General features: G+C 34.7%; 1 protein-coding gene across 3 annotated transcripts in view; it reads left to right on the forward strand.

The window, feature by feature from the left end:
* Positions 1-20,624, forward strand: part of SEPTIN7 (septin 7) — a 111,530-nt gene that overhangs the window by 24,700 nt on the left and 66,206 nt on the right. For 2 of the 3 annotated variants that reach the window (XM_045564421.1, XM_045564422.1), the window contains one exon: positions 6,402-6,504. In XM_045564421.1, coding sequence (XP_045420377.1) covers positions 6,402-6,504 — 103 coding nt within the window. Of the gene's footprint in view, positions 1-4,684; positions 4,690-6,401; positions 6,505-20,624 lie in introns of all 3 variants that reach the window. The other variant, XM_045564420.1, reaches the window with a different exon arrangement.

A 20,624-nucleotide genomic window follows, 5' to 3' on the forward strand; every position in this document is an offset into this window, starting at 1 on the left:
ACAGTTTCAGTTATCTATTAGAACCTGTTTGAAGCATCCTGTTCTTTGAATGTATTTTTTTTTTGTTTTTTTTTTTGAGACAGAGTCTCACTCTTCTTGCCTGGGCTAGAGTGAGTGCCGTGGCATCAGCCTAGCTCACAGCAACCTCAAACTCCTGGGCTCAAACAATCCTACTGCCTCAGCCTCCCAAGTAGCTGGGACTACAGGCATGCGCCACCATGCCCGGCTAATTTTTTCTACATATATTTTTAGCTGTCCATATAATTTCTTTCTATTTTTACTAGAGACAGGGTCTCGCTCTTGCTCAGGCTGGTCTCAAACTCCTGAGCTCAAACAATCCACCCGCCTCGGCCTCCCAGAGTGCTAGAATTACAGGCGTGAGCCACCGCACCCGGCCTTCGAATGTATTTTATATCTAGAAATAGGTTAAATAAGTTCAACACCGAAGTGACTGGATATTGTATTTAAGTTGATTTTTTTCATAAAACAATGGAATTATTGTAGTTCAATTTTTTGAAACACGAATTTTGACATTGAGATTTAACATGTTAACAAAAAGATTTTGTAAACATATGCTTTTAGAAAAGATTATTTGATAAATGTTTCTTCTTATATAACTGATATTTGAAATCAAGGAATACTTTCAAGATCTAAGGGTATTTTGGTAGAAGCCTGGATGAATATACTGTTATTTATATTCATATGCTTATAAATACCGCTGTTATATCATTCACATCTATAAATAATGTTTCCTTACCCAGAGATATTTTATACTGGCACTGTGAACATTTTATTTGCACAGAAAAAGAATCAGTGGGTGGTTAAGTCTTCTGCACAAACTGTGGTTGATTTTAGAATTTGGGGTAAGGAAAGATTCTTACGAGATGTGAAAAATCTATATGTTTTAGTTGACCAATGTTATATTATTAGTATATTTTCTAAATAGTATTTTGGTGCCAGTTATCTTGACTTATGTTTTTGTATTGGATGGGACACTTGTATATGAATTCTGGGATAATTTGTTCTACAACAGTAGCCAAACCAATCTTTTGTCTTTGGAAAAGTTTCTTCCTCAGAAGAAATTTTCCTGAAAGTGTACTCATTCAGCTTTTTTGGATATTTACTGTGTATCAGCACTTTGCTAAGAATATAGAGATGAATATCACATGGTTCTCTGCCTCTGAGAAATCAGTCATATGTGAGAACTGACAAGTAAAATGTTTAAAATAATTCAGTTTTTAAAATAATTTAAAATTATTCTGTCACAATAGTTACGTATAAATTGTCTACTCTAAATCAACCTAGGCAATCTTCATCACTGTGTTACTAAGACTGCTCTTGTTAAGTTACTATTAATAGTAGGCCAGGCACAGTGGCTTATGCTTATAATCTCAGCACTTTGGGAGCCTGAGGTGGGAGGATCACTTGAGACCAGGAGTTTGAAACCAGCTTGGACAACATAGTGAGACTCCATTTCTACAAAATAAAAAATAAAAAAAATGAGCTGGGCATCATGGTGCATGCCTGTAGTCCTAGCTACTCGGGAGGCTGAGGCAGGAGGATTGCTTGAGCCCAGGAGTTTGAGGTTACAGTACGCTATGGTTGGGCCACTGCACTCCAGCCTGGGCTACAGAGCAAGGCTCTGTCTCTTAAAAAAATAATTATCAGTACCCTTATTTCCAAATTTTATTGCCATGTCTTTGTTATTTCATCTGACTTCTCTGTAAAATAATATTCAACAGTTGAGTGACTATCCTTGAGATGGTCTTTGTTTTTCTCCCACCTCACTGGCTGATCTTTCTCTGACCTCTCACTGTTGGAGTGCTCCAGGACCCCTTTCTTTTTGGGAATCTTTTTGGGAGTCTGTCTTTGGGAATCCAACCCTCTTTCAATAGTATCTATGTGCTCATGATTCCTAAGTCTGTATTTTTAGCACCAACCAACCCTGAAATGTCTGGACTCATGTATTTAACTCCCTGCTGGACATTGCTTCTTGAATATATAATAGGCACCTCAAACTTAACATATTCAAAGCTATCTTTGGTTTTGGCCCTCACCACCCAATCTTTTTCTCCTCCATTGCTCCCCATTTCCTTAAGAGATATCGCTAGTCATTGAGTTGCTTAAGCCAAAAGCTTAGGAGTTATTTGTCTTTTTCCTTTGCTGAGCATCCACCCATCAGCAGTACCCTTCCAACTCTACCTTAAAAACATATTCTGAATCCTCTCATCTCCCATTCCTTCAATACCATCTTAGTTTAATATACCCTTTCTTTCTTGGACTACTGCAGTATCCTCCTTATTAGTTTTCTTATTTCTGCGCCTTCTTCACTTAGCAGTGAGAGCTATCTTTAAAACACTAATCAGGTCACTTGCCTGTGAAAAACCCTCCAGTGGTTTCCCATCATGCCTAAAATAACATCCAGACTTCCTACATTGGCTGAATCCCACATGATCTGGCCGCTGCCTGCCACCCTGACCTCGTTTCATATCACGTATCCCCTTGTCCACTACTTTGCTGCATTATAGTTCACGTACCTTTTTTTTGTTCCTGGAAGTACCTGGTTCCTCCTCATGTTAGAGCCCACTCCTTTGCCTGGAATGCTTTCTTCCCTTTTCTTAATTCAGTGCTAAAATAGTACTGTGGGCCAAAGACTGTTCGAGTTGCTGAGGGTAAAGCAATAAATGAAACACAGGTCAGACTCTGAGACATTTTTGTTATGCCTTTTGTCTGGTGGATTCCTTGAAGGTGCAACCTAAGATACCATATTCTCTGAAACTTCTTTAACTCTCCCAGATGGCTTCTTCTTTCCTGATGAACAATTTATGTGATCCATTCAGTCTCTGCCTTGATGGAGCTTACATTCTAGTTGGAGGCAGGGTGGGGCGGGGCAGAGATTATAATTAACAAGATAATTAAAATGTATGTTAGTTATGTGGTGTTAACTGGTAAGGAGAAACATAAAACAAGCAGCAAAGTGCTGGGGGTGAGGAGTCGGGTTGTAACTTTAAATAAGGTGACCCAGGCAGGCCTCTGTGAAGGTAACATTTCAGTAATAAAAATAATCTGTTTCAGGTAGGGAAAGCAACAAGTGCAAAAGCCATAAAGTGAAAGCATGCCTGGTATGTTTGGGGAATAATTAGGGGGTCCATTGTGGCCAGAAGAGAAGTGAGCAAGGGAGGAAAAATAGTAAGAGATGAGGCCAGAATTATCAGTAAAGCCAGATCTTGCAGGGCCTTGTTAGCTAGTGGTTCTCAACTTTGGCTGCATGTTGGAACTATATGAGGAGCTTTAAAAAATACTGGTTGGGCTGGATGAGGTGGCTGTAATCCTAGCACTTTGGGAGGCTGAGGCGGGACGATGGCTTGAGGCCAGGAGTTCGAGACCAGTCTGAGAAAGTGTGAGACCCCATCTCTACAAAAAAATAGAAACGTTAGCCAGGTGTGGTGGTACACGCCTGTAGTCCGAGCTACTTCGGAGGCTGAGGCAGGAGGATCACTTGAGCCCAGGAGTTTGAAATTCTAGTGAGCTATGATGACACCACTGCACTCTACCCTGGTGACAAGAGCAAGACAGTCACAAAAAAAAAAGCTGGTGGAGTTGTTCCCACTATCAGAGATCGATTTAATTGATCTGTGGGTGCAGCCAGGACATTGGGATTTTTTTAAAAGCTCACCAGGTGATTCTAAGATGCAGCTAAGGTTGAGAACCACTGCAGGCCTTTATTGGCACTTTGGTTTTTACTTTTGAGGGAGATGGGAAGTTATTGGAGGGTTTTGTACTGGGAAAAATAATTTTGTAATTAATTGATTTTAAAAATGGATTCTTATTTGTTAAATTTAATTACTTTAACTATAAAACTATGTTAATGCCTTAAAACTGCCTTAAATTGTTTGAAATAGGTTGTGATATAACTCATAGATTTTTATCAGTATAAAAATGTATACTCTTCACAGGCAGTTTGTCTAAGGATTGTGTATTTTCTTATCTCTATGCCTCATTAGTTGCTTTTAATTTTCACAGCTCATATTTATTTCTCCATCTGTTTCTGCTTACCATCTTTAGCTTCCTTCCCTTTCTTATATCTGTAAGTCTACATTTCCAATTCTGGACTTCATTTTAATTAATGGAACTTGCAATATAGTATTGCATAAAAAGATTTTAGCTAAAATGTTTGCATTTGTCTGTTCTGGGCTTTCTTAATCCATTGACTGACAAAGCAAAATTGCATAAAATTTACAGTTTTTTTCTTCATGGAATTTAAAACTTGGTCCATATATACCTTTGAAACTTTATACTTTTATATCTTTTCCACCATTTCCTGTAAGACTTCAAGTGCAGGATATAATAATCGGCCTTTTTGGTCTTTTGTTCTATTTTTCACCAGGAGAATGCTGAAAATAGATTTAAATTCACAGGGCCTTATAGCTAACAAAAAAATATTACTTTGGTATCTATAGAAAAAAATCTGCCCTGAGTTTATTTGTAATTTACCTCTAATTTGTTGAGTTACATGTAAGTAACTTTCATTTTTCCCTCTCTTTTACTGTGTTTCAATGGATTTGCCTCCTGTTTGGACTGAATGTGTCATTACAATTCTTGGAATTCTTCATTTACTGTTCCTCTGGATTTGTTCTGTTGGAATCTGGAACACTGGAATGATGGAAATTTGTTCTTTACAAAGTAGCTGTGAGTATACTACATAATTTATACAAAGACTTTTTTTTCAGTCTTAGTTAACTTAAATTTAACTTATAGTTAGATGAAATATGAGTTAGGGAAATGTTAAATTTAATTCATATTTTTAACTCTACTCATAGTAGGCCTTCAAATATTTGACTTTAAAATGCTACGTTCTGATCAGTATTCCTAGTTATTATGTTTATAGTCAGATTTTCAGTTTAATTGGCTAACTTAGCTTTTTGACATTTGCATTAAAATTAGTTTATATGAATGAAAAAAGAGTAAAAGATTATGGATGGAATATTTAGCTACGTATATGATACTAGTGAAGGATGTTGACTTCTGTTTTTTGTTAAGTCCAAATGTGCTGAATTGATGCTTTGATCTCATCAGTTTTTTTTTAAAATGAGAATTTAGATATGACAAAAACTTTTAACAAAAATGTGTACCTCTTAGGAATATTTCACCATTTAATATACACATATATATATATTTTTGTTTGTTTGTTTTGTTTTGTTTGTTTGTTTGGGACAGAGTCTTACTCTGTTGCCCAGGCTAGAGTACCACAGCATCAACCTAGCTCACAGCAATCTCAAACTCCTAAGCTCAAAAGATCCTCCTGCCTCAGCCTCCCAAGTAGCTAGGACGATAGGCAGGCGCCACAACATCTGGCTAATTTTTTCTATTTTTAGTAGAGGTGGGGTCTTGTTCTTGCTTAGGCTCATCTCGAACTCCTGACCTCAAACGATCATCCTGCCTCAGCCTCCCATAGTGCTAGGATTATTGGTGTGAGGTACCATGCCTGGCCCTTCGCCATAGTATTTTAGTGATGAATAAGAACTACCTCTAAAGAACCTCTAAGAACTACCCCTAAAATTAATCAGTAAGACTCTACTCACTTATATTGGCTGACTTATGGACAGTATTTCTCACCAGTAGATAAGTTAAAAAAAAGTCAGACTTAATCATACCAATTTAGAAGTAGATTTCCTTGAATTACCCATGAAGCTATTGTTGAGTTCATCAAAGAATCAAAAACTATTTAGAAAATAGGATTATATTTTTCTTTAAAACCTGGATAAATCTGATTTCCTTGAAGATAGAAGCAGCAGGATCATGTGAAACCTTGAAGTGACATAACTGGACCTCCCATAACAGCTTGAAAAATATTATTTGGTGATTGACACTGATCATGAGAGTCTTCAAGAATTTATGAAAAAATTGCTTTAATTCAACATTTTTATTTCATTTCATGAATAAGAAGACAAATGTCAAGAATCTCATGCCTGTGGTAATTAGTCAGTGAGAAAAAGGGGGATAATGAGAAAGGGTTCTGAATATAATTTTAAGGGGATTTGAATTTTTTTCATTGTGAAAAATCTTTTGTTATTTTGTTGTTTTAGTTGATTGGTCAGATTCTTCTTACTATAATTTACTGTCAGTTGAAAACTTGGCTCTGAGACAGATTTCTTTAATTTTTATTATCTTGGATTTTTATAGTTACCATTATATTGTCAGTCAATTCATGCTCAGTTCATTTTATCCATTGAGCAGTTAACTAAACTAATACTTTCATTGGTAATACCTTAAAAGCAGTTGGATTTGCTATGAATAGTAGTTCAGATCATTTAAAAATAGGTCCATGAAGGGAATTTGAAATATATGACAGAATAGTATTGTTGATACATGGATAACTTGGCCCTTTTTGCTTTTCTTAGCAACAGAAGAACCTTGAAGGCTATGTGGGATTTGCCAATCTCCCAAATCAAGTATACAGAAAATCGGTGAAGAGAGGGTTTGAATTCACACTTATGGTAGTAGGTAAGATATGATTTCTCACTGAAATGGAATTTTGGCCTAAGTTTTAAACTGTTATTTGACTCTGAATAAATTTAAGAAATAATAGCCCAAAAAACTGCAGTGATCATATATTTTCTCTTAAATTTAACTTGGTGGCATGATTGGATTTGTATATTTTCTTGACTCTTTTTTTATGGTGGAAACTAAAAGTTGAGAAGTGGTAGGCAATAATAGTGGAGTAGAACAGCAGAGAAGTTTTCTTCAATTGATAATGCTACAGAAGGAAATAGCATCTGATGTTTACTTACTACTCTAGGATAATTTTTTTCTCTGGTTTGTATATTACAGTGGAGTATCACATGAGCATTTAACTTAATGTGCTCTGACTTTTAAAAAGAAGGGGGGGGGAGAGGATCATAATAATGCAATTGATTACCCTTAGTATCCACTGCATATGAGCACTGGAGTGAGTGACATGACTCTCCTTGTTCTCTGATTGTCTCATTTGTCTTTTGTGTTTTATCCTATGAACATCATACCCTGTTTATAATTCATCTGAAGATACTGTGAAGGATTACATTGACTGTAGGTTGTCATCATCATTATATGTAAAGAAACACTATACCTTTACCACATGTAAGATTAGTAATCTTCAATGACAGTCTTATTTTTAAAGTGGTGTACAATATTTTCACCTCATATAGGCTAACTTTAGAACCTAAGTCACCAATACTGTATGATGCAACTTTGTTATATTTCTCTTGTTTTAAGAAGGTAAAAGGCAAGATAGTGGATGAACTGTCCCTGACAAAGAAAATTGAGTTGATATTGGATGTTTTAGGTAGTGTTTAATTTTTGCTAAATATATTCCAACATCTGGTATTTTTATTTTGGTTTTGAATTAGCTATGAAATACTCCTTCATTGAGAGATAGACTGTTTTATCTATTGACCAGAATATTTTACTTGTTGGTCAGTTTCTAGCTGTTTGGAAGTTGAAAGCATTATAATAGTTCACATAATTAAAATATTGTACAGAGTTTGCAAAGTTGATACCTGATAGAGTTGGTTACTTTGCCTGTCTCTGGTTGACTAGAAGTATAGTATATCTAGCTTGCAAATTGCTGCTGTGGAACAGAGGTGGGCCTGGATAGATAGATAAAATAATGAGGAGCATACCTTTTCTTCTGTAGGTTAGTAACATCATCATTATATGAAGAATCACTACATCTTTCCTTTATATACATAATGTTAGTAATCTTAAATGACAAACTGTAGACAAATATAAGATAATTTTTTAATTTATAAGGAAACCTCCTAGTTCCATTAGGAGAATTAAAACAATTTAAAAAGTTTTTTTGATATTAGAATGTTAGTTTAAAGAATCACTTTTCAAACATACTTAGTAGGATAATGTCTGGTGATTAAGGCCAGATAGTTGATTTAAAATCTCTGTGGCATTTTTCCAGACAAAAAATCTCGTAGTTACCCAATCTTGATTTTTAAAGGAAAAATGCAATCTCTAGATGTGTCTTATTTATTAGTTATTCTAATCAGTCCTTTTGTGAAATACAGCTTTTGTTTTTTCTCTTCCTTGATGATAAGATTTCACCTGGTGACAAAAAACAGGTGTTAATATCCTTAATTTGTTTTCCCACTGCACCTTGAACATTGTTTAATTAGCCATATTTGTTTAGACTTATTGATTGCAAGTATTAAATCTTTTCATCTATGTAGTTGCAGTGCCTAACATATAGTTACCTTTTAAGTAAGTGTTTAATACCTGCTTCATAGGGTTGTTGTAAGAATTGTATGAGTTAATATTCAAAAAGTACTTAAAACATTCAGGCTGAACCTAGCAGCAAATCATAGAAAGCTGAAATCAACCTTGCTTTAATATTCTTGACTTAAAAATTGCAAACTGTTCCTTATGAGCTAAGTCTTCATTTTTTGAGATCTAAACTCGATAATTGCAACTCTTGTAACAATTCTTGGTTTAAGACTTAATACTTTGATACCAACTGAGACTCTACAACAGCGATTTTTTAAATGAAACTCTTTGTACTTTATTGGAAAACTTTTATCCAGTATCCCTGCCTCATAAGCAATATTTATTGAGTACTGATTTGAGTGACTTTTTTGTATCAAAGTGGCATGCTATGTATTCCCGTATTTTCTTTCTTAAAGGAGCTTATAATTTACATGACAAGATAAGCTACCCATGAAAAGATAGTAACATTTCCAGGAAATAAATATGAGTCACTAGAATCGTACAAAAAGTTAAGAGCCATAGAAATTTAAGGGTATAGGAGAGCTTGCCTCTGGTTGGAGACTATTAGTGCCTTATTTTGAGGAGGAGGTATTAGGGCAGAATAGAATTGGGGTAGAGATTTAAGGGAGCAGTTTAGTTGGGAAAATAATAGCTAACCGTAACTTTTTATGTGCCAAGCAATCTTTTAAGTACTTTATGGACATTAACTCATATAATTCTTATAACAACCCTAAAAAGCAAGTACTGTTTTCCCATTATAGAGATGAAGAAACTGGAGCATAGAGAGATTAGGTTTCTTGCCCGTGGTCACCTTGCTGGCAGATGCCATAACCAAATCCAGTTTTTCTCAGTTAGTCTGATATGTTCTTAACCACCATTCAGAGGCTCATTTGAGGATAGTAGATATAGTGCACAGCTTAACAGAGTGCGTCTACTAATAATATGCTTTCAACTTATATGAATTCAACTAGATGTTCTTTTTTTCCCTAAAAAAAATTGAGAAAGAGAATGAGAACTAGAGAAATTAGTGCTTTGGGAAAAACACTCCTCAAACTGTGTTTTCCTCTCAACTCCACAACAGTCAACACAGAAGAGGATTTCTATGACCAAATGTGGCATTTTCCCCACATACCAAGCAGTGGAAACCAGTTGAGTGTCCCCTGATTCAGTTCCAACAATGTCTAACTGGACATAGTGTGTGATCCCACAGGGTGAGGGCCCAGAACCCAAGATGACCCTCTCCCCCAGCCCCACCAACACACACACCAGTTGCAAGTCTGGGACTCTGGAGCTTCTGACTTACCTGCTTCAAGTTGGGGTTCTCATGACCCTCTCCCTGTTTGAGTTTGATTAATTTGCTGGAGTGGCTCACAGAACTCAGGAAAACACTTACTTATGTTTATTGGTTTATTATAAGGGATATTACGAAGGATACAGATGAAGAGATGCATAGGTGAGGTATACAGGAAAGGGTGTGGAGCTTCCATGCCCTCCCTGGGCATCCCACTTTCCAGGAACATCCTTATGTTCAGCTATCCAGAAGCTTCCTGAACCCAGTCCTCTTGAGTTTTTATTGAGGCTTCATTACATAGGCATGATTGACAACCATGTAGAAATGTGATTGGACAAAAAACATGATCTAAACACAGCAAGGCCTGTCTGTTCAGATTCTTTCTGGCCTCTCTCTGTAGCATTCCTTCCTCCAGGGTATGGAGCAGGACTGTCTCTGGAATGAGGGTCTTTTAACCCACAATCAGATTAGATTCTTGCCCTGGGCAGGTGAAAGGAGGACAGGAAAAAGTCAAAAAGAGAAAGATTCTATTTCCTGAGCCCTGCTTCTGAGGCCTAAAGCGCCCCAACATTATAACAAGGACTATGGGAGTTACAAGCCAGGAACCTTGGATGAAAACCAATATGTATATAGTGTGTGTGTGTCTATATATATATCAATCATATATGATACGTCACGTATCATATATGTGATATATCATGCTATATCATATATGACATGTCACACATGTGATATGTACATCATATATATATATAAAACCTATATATATCATAAGACCACAGATGGTATGAGCAATTTTATTTCTGCCATTCCCTTGAATGAGTGACTGACTGTAGAGGTGTGAAGTGGGAGAGGTGAATTTGCTTTTTTCCTAGTCATTTTCAGCTTCCATATGCTTTCATAGTGTGAGCATCTCACCTTGCTGAATGTATGTCTGGTGACAATATAACACCTAAATTAAATGAGTCACTTTTTAAAAGTGCTCAGAGAAACAGTTACCTATTAAAACAGGTTGTTAGCATATATGTAATTTGTGCTTTATGGGTAATATAAGGGATTTTCAAGATTAATTTTCACTGCATGTTCACTTTCGGATCTGACCCCTAAGATGTGACTTTACAATTAGAAATAAGGCTGGAAGGATAGACTAGCCTGGAGTTTGGAGACTCTGATTGCCACCATGGTAGGGAGATTGGAATTCTTGATTTTGAATCTTTATTTAAAAATTTAGTTTAAAACCCAATTTAAGGTATATCAAATAATAAAGACACTTAAGTCTTTATTCAGTGAAGTTGTCTAACCTGTTTGGCATGGAACTTGACCGTCCTTATGTGCTGCCTTATTAAACTTGACTGTGGAGAATAAAATGTTAATTGTAAAATCCTGATTTTACCAGAATCCTTCAAGGAGGTAGAACTCAGAAGACTGTAGATTGCTTTATCTGACCTGAAATGTTGTTTAAAAACCAGTGGTATTAAACCTATTTGAGTTCTTTAAAGATAAATCCCAAATTCAATCATATCTGTAATCTTGAGCTTTGCAAAATTTTTGTGGTAGAGGTTTTTTTTAATTTTTTATATTTAATGATATGTCATAATGCATTAACCTGTACCAAATGTCTTTAGTTATAGATTGGCATTTCTGTTTTTTCCAGTGGGAGAGAGCTTAGAACATGTTGGTTTAGCCATTTTGGGGATTCAAAGTTTATCACAATGTGTTTTTTGTATGTGCCTTATTAGAGAAAGTTTAGCAGATGTTTAATCAATGATAGGATATGCCACAACTGTCATAGTTTTCATTTCCCCCACCACCTATTGGTGTTTGAATTGATATAATATCCAGAGTTATTTGAAAAAAATGAAATATCGGTTCATTTTGTAGGTAGGCTAATGGACATTTAGTGGTATTTTTAAGATATGTTGGCTGCTTGAAACTCTGAGAATAATGTTTTTAAAATTTATTCCTTGAGCTCTATGTTTTTATTTTACTTTTAATTATAGAAGTAATTTAACCAATGAAGATTGTGTACCATGAATATACTAAAAACCACTGAATTGTACACTTTAAAATGGTAAATTTTATCTTAGTAAAAAAAGTAATGTAACCAAGAAGAGAAAGTTTAGAAGGAAAAAAAATCACATAATTCCACATACATACTATTTTAATTTTGTGTATTCCTTCCAGGTATTTCATCTGCATATTTTTAAAAAATGCTTTTGTTTTAAAGTTAATATGTTTCATTGAAGAAATTAGGAAATGCGGTAAAGCAAAGTGAAAATAAATATTGCCTTCTGTCACCCAGTGATAACTCTTAAGTATAGAAACATGTAGTTGTCTTTTTTGTTTGTTTTGTTTTTTGGAGATAGAGTCTTGCTCTGTTGCCTGGGCCAGAGTGTAATGGGGTCATCATAGCTCACTGAAACCTCAAACTCCTAGGCTCAAGTGATCCTCCTGCCTCAGCATCCTCAGTAGCTGGTACTACAGGCTCGCACCACCACACCAGCTAATTTTTCTATTTTTTTGTAGAGACAGGGTCTCGCTTGTGCTCAGGCTGATCTCAAACTCCTGGCTTCAAGTGAACCTCCCTCCTTGGCCTCCCAAAGTGCTAGGATTATAGGCGTGAGCCACCACCCCTAGCTGATTAGTCTTGTTTATGTGTATCTGTAATGTTCTACGATTGCCTGTTTAAATTCAGCAATAAATTATGATTATCTTATGACATCAAATGTTTTTTGATAACCTAGCTATTGGTCAACTTATAGGTAGATTCTAATGGCTTCTGTAGGTTGGATATACCATAATTTGCCATAGTATGTCAAATTGTCAGGATATTACAATTGTTAGCTTATATTAACACCATAATAACATAGTATAGTTATATCTTTGTTTGCATTTTTAATTACTTCCTTAGGATACTGAAACTTTAGAAGTTTGACTTGCTATTTTTTTAGATTTATACATTAAGAATATTGATACTCAATACCAATTGCCCTAAAACAGATTGTATACCATTTTGCACACTCAGCGAGTGTTGACAGTACTTGTTTCTCTACATACTGCCAGGATTGGATGTTATCGTTTTCTTTTGCTAATGTAATGCCTAAAATGTGGTTTCTTATTTTCATCTCTATTTTATTGTTGCTGGTTAACTTATTTTTTTTTTCATGGCTGTTTATCTTTGGTATTGTTTATTTTGTAAATGGTATATTTCACTTATTCCACTTTATTTTTTAAAATGGTTTATTTTTTTCTTAATGATATTTAGGTACTCTAAGGGCATAATTATTATTTTGTTGTTAGGCGTTGACATTTTTCCCCAGAATTTTTTTGTGTTTTGTATTAGCTTGATTTTTATATACATTTAATCTTTTTCTTTATAGCTTTTGTTCTTGATAAATTCCTGCTTGATTCAAGGTTATTAGGAATTCCAGCATATTTAATGATGCATATTAAGCTTAATTTTTTATTTTAAAATCTTAAATCCACATGGATTATTTTGATATAAGTTGTGAGGCAGGAATCTGATTTTTATTTTTAAAAACATGGTTAAGTAGTCTTCCCAAAATTGTTTATTATAAGTTTAATTTTTAAAAACATATGTGCTTGGTTTTGTTCTCTTTTTTACCCTTTGGTCTTAGTTCATTGATCTTGCTATATAATATTACATTATTACAATTATAGATTACAGTAATTGTGTTTATGTAGGATGACTGTTGGAGTTTATGTTAATTTGGGGGGATTGACAAGTAAGTAAAATAATTGCAGATTGTGTGTGCTATTTTCTAGAAGAGAATAAACATGGTAGAATCTATTTAGAATCCTCAGAGAAGACCTGCCTTTCTGAGAAGTAGACTTTTTCATAATTTTTGAATTAGATGAAAATTAGGAAATACTAAAAACTATAAAGAAACATAAAAATGACTTAACAGCAAGAGATAATAATTAACATTTTGCTATATTCTCCCTATTTTACTTTTGAGAGCTGTGTAATATTTCCAGGTGTTGCAATTAATATCTGATATTTTGCCATTGCTTTATCATTTGACATTTGAATGATTTGTTTGATCTCATACTAATGCTATAAAAATTTTACATAATGGAAATTGTGGTCAACATTTAACTATGATGTTTAATGGCTGTATAGTATTCCAATCCATGACTGGATATACCATAATTTTAAAAATTTATTTCTCTACTGATGGACATGAGAATTGTTTTTATCACTACCCTTGTTACAAATTACATGGCAATGAAGATACTTAAACACAGGGTTTGGTATATGTGTGCTGGGGGGCAGAGGGAAGTACCATTATTATTTATTTGTTTATAGTCCCTGAAGTAGGATTACTGGATCAAAAGGCTTGAACATTTTGTGGCTCTTAACATAAACTGGCAAATTGTTTCTTAAAAGTTTATGCAACTAAAGAGTATACATTAAGAAAAAAGGAAAATACTTATTTTTTGCCTGAATTTGAAGAGATTTCTGCTATATATGCACATGAGGCTTTTCATCCTGTGGATGCTTGAGGGAAGAATATAAAGGTACATGAGGACACCATAAAGGAATGGTAGAGGAGGGAAAAAGCATACAAGTAATTACACTATGAATCATAATGTGGTAAGTGCTGTAAGAAATTTATAAACCAAATGTTTTGGGAATGTAGAGAAAGAAGACTTTATAGCTTAAAAGCATGCCATTGTCTTAATCATTTACTAATTCATGACAAAAGTGGTGCATGATTTTTTTAAATAATTTGTATATTTATGTTTTGTTCACTTAATTGTTTTTCTTTTTCTTTTTTTTTTTTTTTTAAGAGACAGGGTCTCACTCTGTTGCCCAGGCTGGAGTGCAGTGGCCCAATCATAGCTCACTGTAATCTTCGACTCCTGGGCTCAAACTATCCTTCCGCCTCAGCCTCCCGAGTAGCTGGGACTATGGGCTTATACCACCATGTCCCACTAATTTTTTTTTTTTTTTTTTTTTTTTTCAGGAGGCAGGGTCTCATTATGTTGCCCAGGCTGTTCTCAAACTCCTGGGCTCAAACAATCCTCCCAACGTCGGCTTCCCAAAGTGCTGGGATTATAGATATGAGCCGGCACACCCAGTTTTGTTCACTTAATTCTTTATCTGATTGAATTTCAGTGTTTTAATCATGGAACAATGTAATTCAGAAAAATACTTGTAAAAATAATCTTACAGACTGAGTGTCTTTTGCTTTTAAAACAGAAGCAGTGTCTGGACATATATAAGAAATATAGTCTTGATAAGTATATCCCAGTGTCATTTAGTAGGCTTTAAAAAAGTCATTCAGTGTGATTTTTAAAATATATATTGGTAAGTCCTTGGATTATAATTCTTAATCTATTTTTACATTTAATACATGTTCTGTATAGTCTTTGAAAATACTGTAAGGTACTCTAATGTTGGAAAACATAACCACCCTTCTAACAGACTCTTTGAGAGCCCTAAGATAAAATTCATAGTATATGGGCTAAATTAAAGAGGAAAGGTGAGAATGCTCATGTTTTTCAGACCTAGAGAAATTGTTCTTTTGATATTGAATATACTCAAGATTAATTAGATAGGTGGGCTGAAATAAAAGTGATGTAACATTTGTTGATTTTAGTTAGACTTTGGGAGAGAAATAAGAAGGCCACACAGTCTATCGATATTACATTTCAAAAGCACAGGGCACTAAATGGAAAGAAAGGTCCTAGGACCTTAAAGACAAGGTTGTGAAAGGAGCACATGTTAACAGAACTTCTTTACAGATGGAAATAGAATTCTTACATGAGAAATGTATTTAGTATGTAGTTTTTCTCTCGGTCAGGAAAACTGATCTTTCTTGATGTTTAATGGGAAATTTCTAGGTCTTCCCTAGTCTAGGGCATGGAAGTTAAATACTATTGTGGGTCAGGTGGATTCATCCTTTTCCTAGGTGGCTGTATCACATGTATCTGAAATACAGTTTTAAGTATGAGGTAGTAATACTACCTCTTCCTTTCTAGCTATGACTGCAGACAGCCCAGCACCAAAGGAGATCAGAATTATACTCTTAACCCATCTGTCTGCCCAGAGCATTTGCAGATTGAGTGGTTTTTGGAATGAATCAGGTTTATTCTTTCCCATAGCAGGAAATTTTCTGTTATTACATATTTTAGTACACAGCAGGTGGGTTTTGTTGGAAAGATAGTCTTATGCCAATATATTATACTTTTTTCACCATTGAACTATGAAACCTCAGAGTTATTTTAAAGATCAGAAAAGTATAACCTATATCCAATGAAAGACATTTGTAATGGCAGATTTGCCAACCTTGTTAATTTTACCGAAACTTTATTTTTGAAAAAACAGAACATTTTAAAGAATTTCATTATTTCCATCTGGGTCCTTTGGCTCTATTTTACCATATAAGAGTGAGAATTTAAGGCAATGGCTATGCTACTGGAGACGATGGACCAGATTTTTAGCAGGGAAGGGGAGGACCGAATGGGTTTACCAAGTTTCTAAACTTCCTGAAATATAATTGAGAATTTTATCATGTATTTATATTCTGAGGAGAGGTTACATAGAGTCTCAAAGGGGTTGGTTTTTATCTACCTAAAATACTGAGAATTATAAGGAAAAAGTATTACATGTAATTAGAAATGTGTGACATTAATTTATAGTGATTACTGTTCTGAAATAATGTGTTAATTTTTAATTTTGAAACAATTCTAAACACAAAAGTTACAAGTACAGTACATAATTTTTTCTGAAATATTTGAGATGGATGCTTCTCTATTGTCCCCTAAATACTTTAGTATATTTTCCTTCCCCAAGGATATTCACCGGTATAATCATAACATACCATCAAAATCAGGAAATAACAAATGTATGTTTATATATACACACACATACATTTACATCTTTATTTACCTATATGTATTGAAAAACATAAATTCACAGTGATAGCTCCCATTTCAGTCCATCACCACAGGCGTCATTCTAGTTTTCATCCTTTCCATATCCTACATATGTGTACTTATTTGATCAATCCCCGTGTATATAACTGATCTGCCACCTCCCTCAACCTCCTCCCTTCCCTTCTTTGATGCCGTGGTCCTGCTCATCCCTCTCTTGTGTTGTGAAACCCCATACCAGGCCAGGCCATTATTCTCATCTGGATTCCCCCTCATCCTATTAAACTCAGATACTTCATACCAGGCCTTTCCCTAGGCCCCTTTGGAAGCCTTGTTCTGCAGGCTCTGATACCTCATCTGGCCACCATGGCTCTCTATCTAGCATGGACAACCTACCTTTCTCAGCCCCACATAATGACTTTTGGACGGAATTTTCAAGGAAGGAATGTGGATGAGAAAGAGCAGAAATAATTTTGAAGGGTTTAAAAACCAATACTTTAACTGTATTATAGAATTAAGTGGTACATGAATAGAAGAAATAATTTGATTTTTTTCCGATGCTTAAAAATGTATAAAAATTGGTAAAATTGTAGTTTTCAACTGCCATAGAGAAAAAGACTAATGGAGATAAAAGCTCTTGAAAATTTTAGCTTGGAAGTGAAAGTTATCTGCATATATAGTGTTGCAGAGTTACCATTGGTTACATTTACATACCTTTTGACAAACTTTGAAGAACTTTAGGATGGCCTCTAAATTTACTAACAGTTGAAACAAATAGGCTAATATTTAGAAGGAAGAAAGTTTTAGGTTTTGGGGCTTCTGTTCTTGCACTGATACATACAAGGTAATTGTGCTTATCAAGAAAGCAAATGCAAAGCATGATTTGCAGTTCATTCTCAACTAACTCAAGTTTTTAATGATAGAAGACTGTAAATTGTTTATCATGTTACATATGGAAATAATTATAGTAATAACGAAGGATGAGGTCTTCCATAGCATGCTTGTATGGTTTAAAGAATAGATTTTAATTTAATGATCAGTAATTCTGCTTACATAAACTGACATCAGTAAAATGCTAGGAATTACGGATCACCTTATATAAAAATGAAAATGATCACTTCTACCCTCAAAGGAATTTCCAAGGAAATGCACACTACTAATTACAATTTAATTTAATAAAGACTATAGTAATGTACATTTAAAGTGCCATGTAAGCAGTCAGGGGAGTTACTATTTTGGATTTAATGTGATAACATCTCATTACTCTGGTAGATAGAATCCTTAAACTAATAACTCAGTATTGTGTTTAAATTTGAAATTTACAGTTTATTTTGGCAACTTTGTAGAAGAGCACATTATACTCAAGTTTTTGATTTATGTCTTTGTCACATCATTAAAATCTGCCTTCTGTGTTTAAATTTACTGTATAATACTTAGTACAGCAGCTGTTACATTTGAAAGAATATTGTGCTTAGCCTAGTTTTAACCTTCAATTTCTGCCACCAGTGAGCTGTATGACCTTGGACAGATCGCTTTGAATCTCAATTTTCTTATCACAACAAATATTTACCTACTTTTTTCTAAGCCAGGTACTGTGCTGTGATAGATAAGTAAATAAGTATGTCAGTAAGCAAGCAAGCAAGCTGTAGTAGGGTTCCCTAAGAACCTGGGGTAGCGGGATGGTGGTGGAGTGGAGACAGTTGCATAGTTACGCTGTGTGCTGTGTGTGGCTTGAGATAATTGTCTATATGAATGTACCTAGTAAATCTGTGAACTGTGTAAATGTTAATTTTAATCATGTTTTTATTAGTGCATTTTCATGATTTTGGTTTTGTTTTTTTTTTTGTTTTAGACAGAGTCTTGCTCTATTGCCCAGGCTAGAGTGCTATGCTGTCAGCTTAGCTTACAGCAACTTCAAACTCATAGGCTCAAGCAATCCTCCTGCCTCATCCTCCCAATAGGTGGGACTACAGGTGTGCACCACCATGCCCAGCTAATTTTTTCTATTTTTAGTTGCCTGGCTAATTTTTTTTTCTATTTTTAGTAGAGATGGGGTCTTACTCTTGCTCAGGCTGGTTTTGAACTCTCCTGATCTCAAGCGATCCTCCTGCCTTGGCCTCCCAGAATGCTAAGATTACAGGCTTGAGCCACCGTGCCCGGCCCATGACTTAGTTTTAAGATCCAGAACCAGGAATGAAGAAAAGGGAAAGATCAGGGATGGTGGAGAATGATGTCAAACAACTAATAGGCTAAATATTTGATTAATACTTTGGACCTCTGTTTTGGTTGAACTCTTTTGATTATAAATGTTCAGGGCAAACAAATTGTGTGCTCTTACTTTGCAATTCAATATATTATAGATTGCTGGGCAAAGCTCTCTTCTACTCAGAGTCAGATTTAACTAATGTGAAAGATGGTTGAGAATTTATTCTTTTCTTTTCCCATTATAAATAAGGTTTAACTGGGTAGTTTGGGTTCTTGTAAACAAAATATGATTTTTTATCTGCCTGTGCTGTACAGATAAGTATTTTGCTCAAAGTATTTATGTGATATCACTATTTAGTTTTAAAGGCACACTTGTTTTATAGTTGCTAAACATTAATCCTGCCCCTTGCAAGCCTTTTGAGTATCTTTTCCCTTGAATATACCAGATATTTAATGTCAATGATATAAAGAACCTCAGAGATTATTTGTATTAAAAGTTTACTGTAAAATTTTTGTTTTGAATTTGATTTTATATGTGTTTATATTTGCTTTTGTTGTTGAATTGTGTTTTAATAAAAATTAGATTTAATGTCATTTGGTAGTTCACAGTTTTTCTTGGTTCAGGACACCATTATAGAGAAGTTTGGTCTTAGGAATAAACTTTATAAAATTTGAGTCATCTAAAAGGCCAACCAAGCAAAGAAATGAAATTAACTACATTTTGATTATTGTAAGTCAGTGTTTCTCTGATCCCTTTAGTCTAAATTCTCTGGGCTGCCTATGCCAGATACACATTCCTGGTGATGTAGGAATCTGCATTTTGATAGGAGCTACTTCTTACTCTCCATTCTAAAACTGAAGAAACACTGCTCTAAGTATACTTTAATGTTCAGAGAAAGGAATTAAATTACATATTTGTTTGAAATGTAGTTGTATTTTTTGACAACTCATGTTTTTTGATGCAACAAAGATAGTAAGATATATAGTTTTAAATTTTCTTCAAAAAAACCCACTACTTGTTGCAACATATTTTTCTCTCAGAAAAGTAATACAGAGGAATAGATGTCATTTTAAAAAGAGAGAGGAGATCACCCCCATTGTTAAATTTTGGAATATTTTTGTGTCTTATACATAGCTGCAATATTATATTCATTTTTATATATTTTCTTCACCTAATGCTATGGCAGGCATTTCCCCATGTCAAACAGATTTTCAAAAGCTACTTTTCAATGCCTGAATAATATTTTTATGGGTGTATCATAATACACTTAGCCTGTCTCCCATTGTTGGACCTGGAAGGTCTTCCTGGCAAACACTTTTTTATTATAAAAATATTATTGCGGCTGGGTGTGGTGGCTCACTCCTGTAATCTTAGCACTTTGGGAGTCTTACCCAGGAAGATTGCTTAAGGCTAGTTTTGAGACCAGCTGGGAAACACAGTAAGTCTCTTAAAAAAAATTAACTGGACATGGTGGCACATGCCTGTAATCCTAGCCACTTGTGGGAGAATCACTTGAGCCCAGTAGTTAGAGGTTACAATAAGCTATGATCCAGCCACTGTATTCCAGCCTAGGTGACAGAGCATGAGACCCTTTCTCTTTAAAATATGTATACATTATTGTAATGTTTTTCTGTGTGTGTGTGATTCCCAGAAGTACTTAATGTGGTAAAGAATGTGAACTGAACATGTTAGGTCAAGTAGTTCCCACGGGTGTGTGAATACTCTTGTGTATCTCATCCTTGCTGCTATTGAGTGGAAATCTCTCTTAAGTGCCAAAGCAAAATGACATTGCTAATCTGGTGTTAGACACAGATTTCACATTTTAATTTATGTGCCTTTGTTATTGAGTTTTTAGTCTATCTTTTTATTAAGTATATTCACAACACTGAAGATAATTTCATCATTTTATTTATTGTGAATGTTATAACTGTACATATTCATGTATTTTTTAAAGAAAATAGATGGATTCAG

This window comes from Lemur catta, chromosome 11 (genome assembly GCF_020740605.2).
Source record: "Lemur catta isolate mLemCat1 chromosome 11, mLemCat1.pri, whole genome shotgun sequence".
NCBI lineage: Eukaryota > Metazoa > Chordata > Mammalia > Primates > Lemuridae > Lemur > Lemur catta.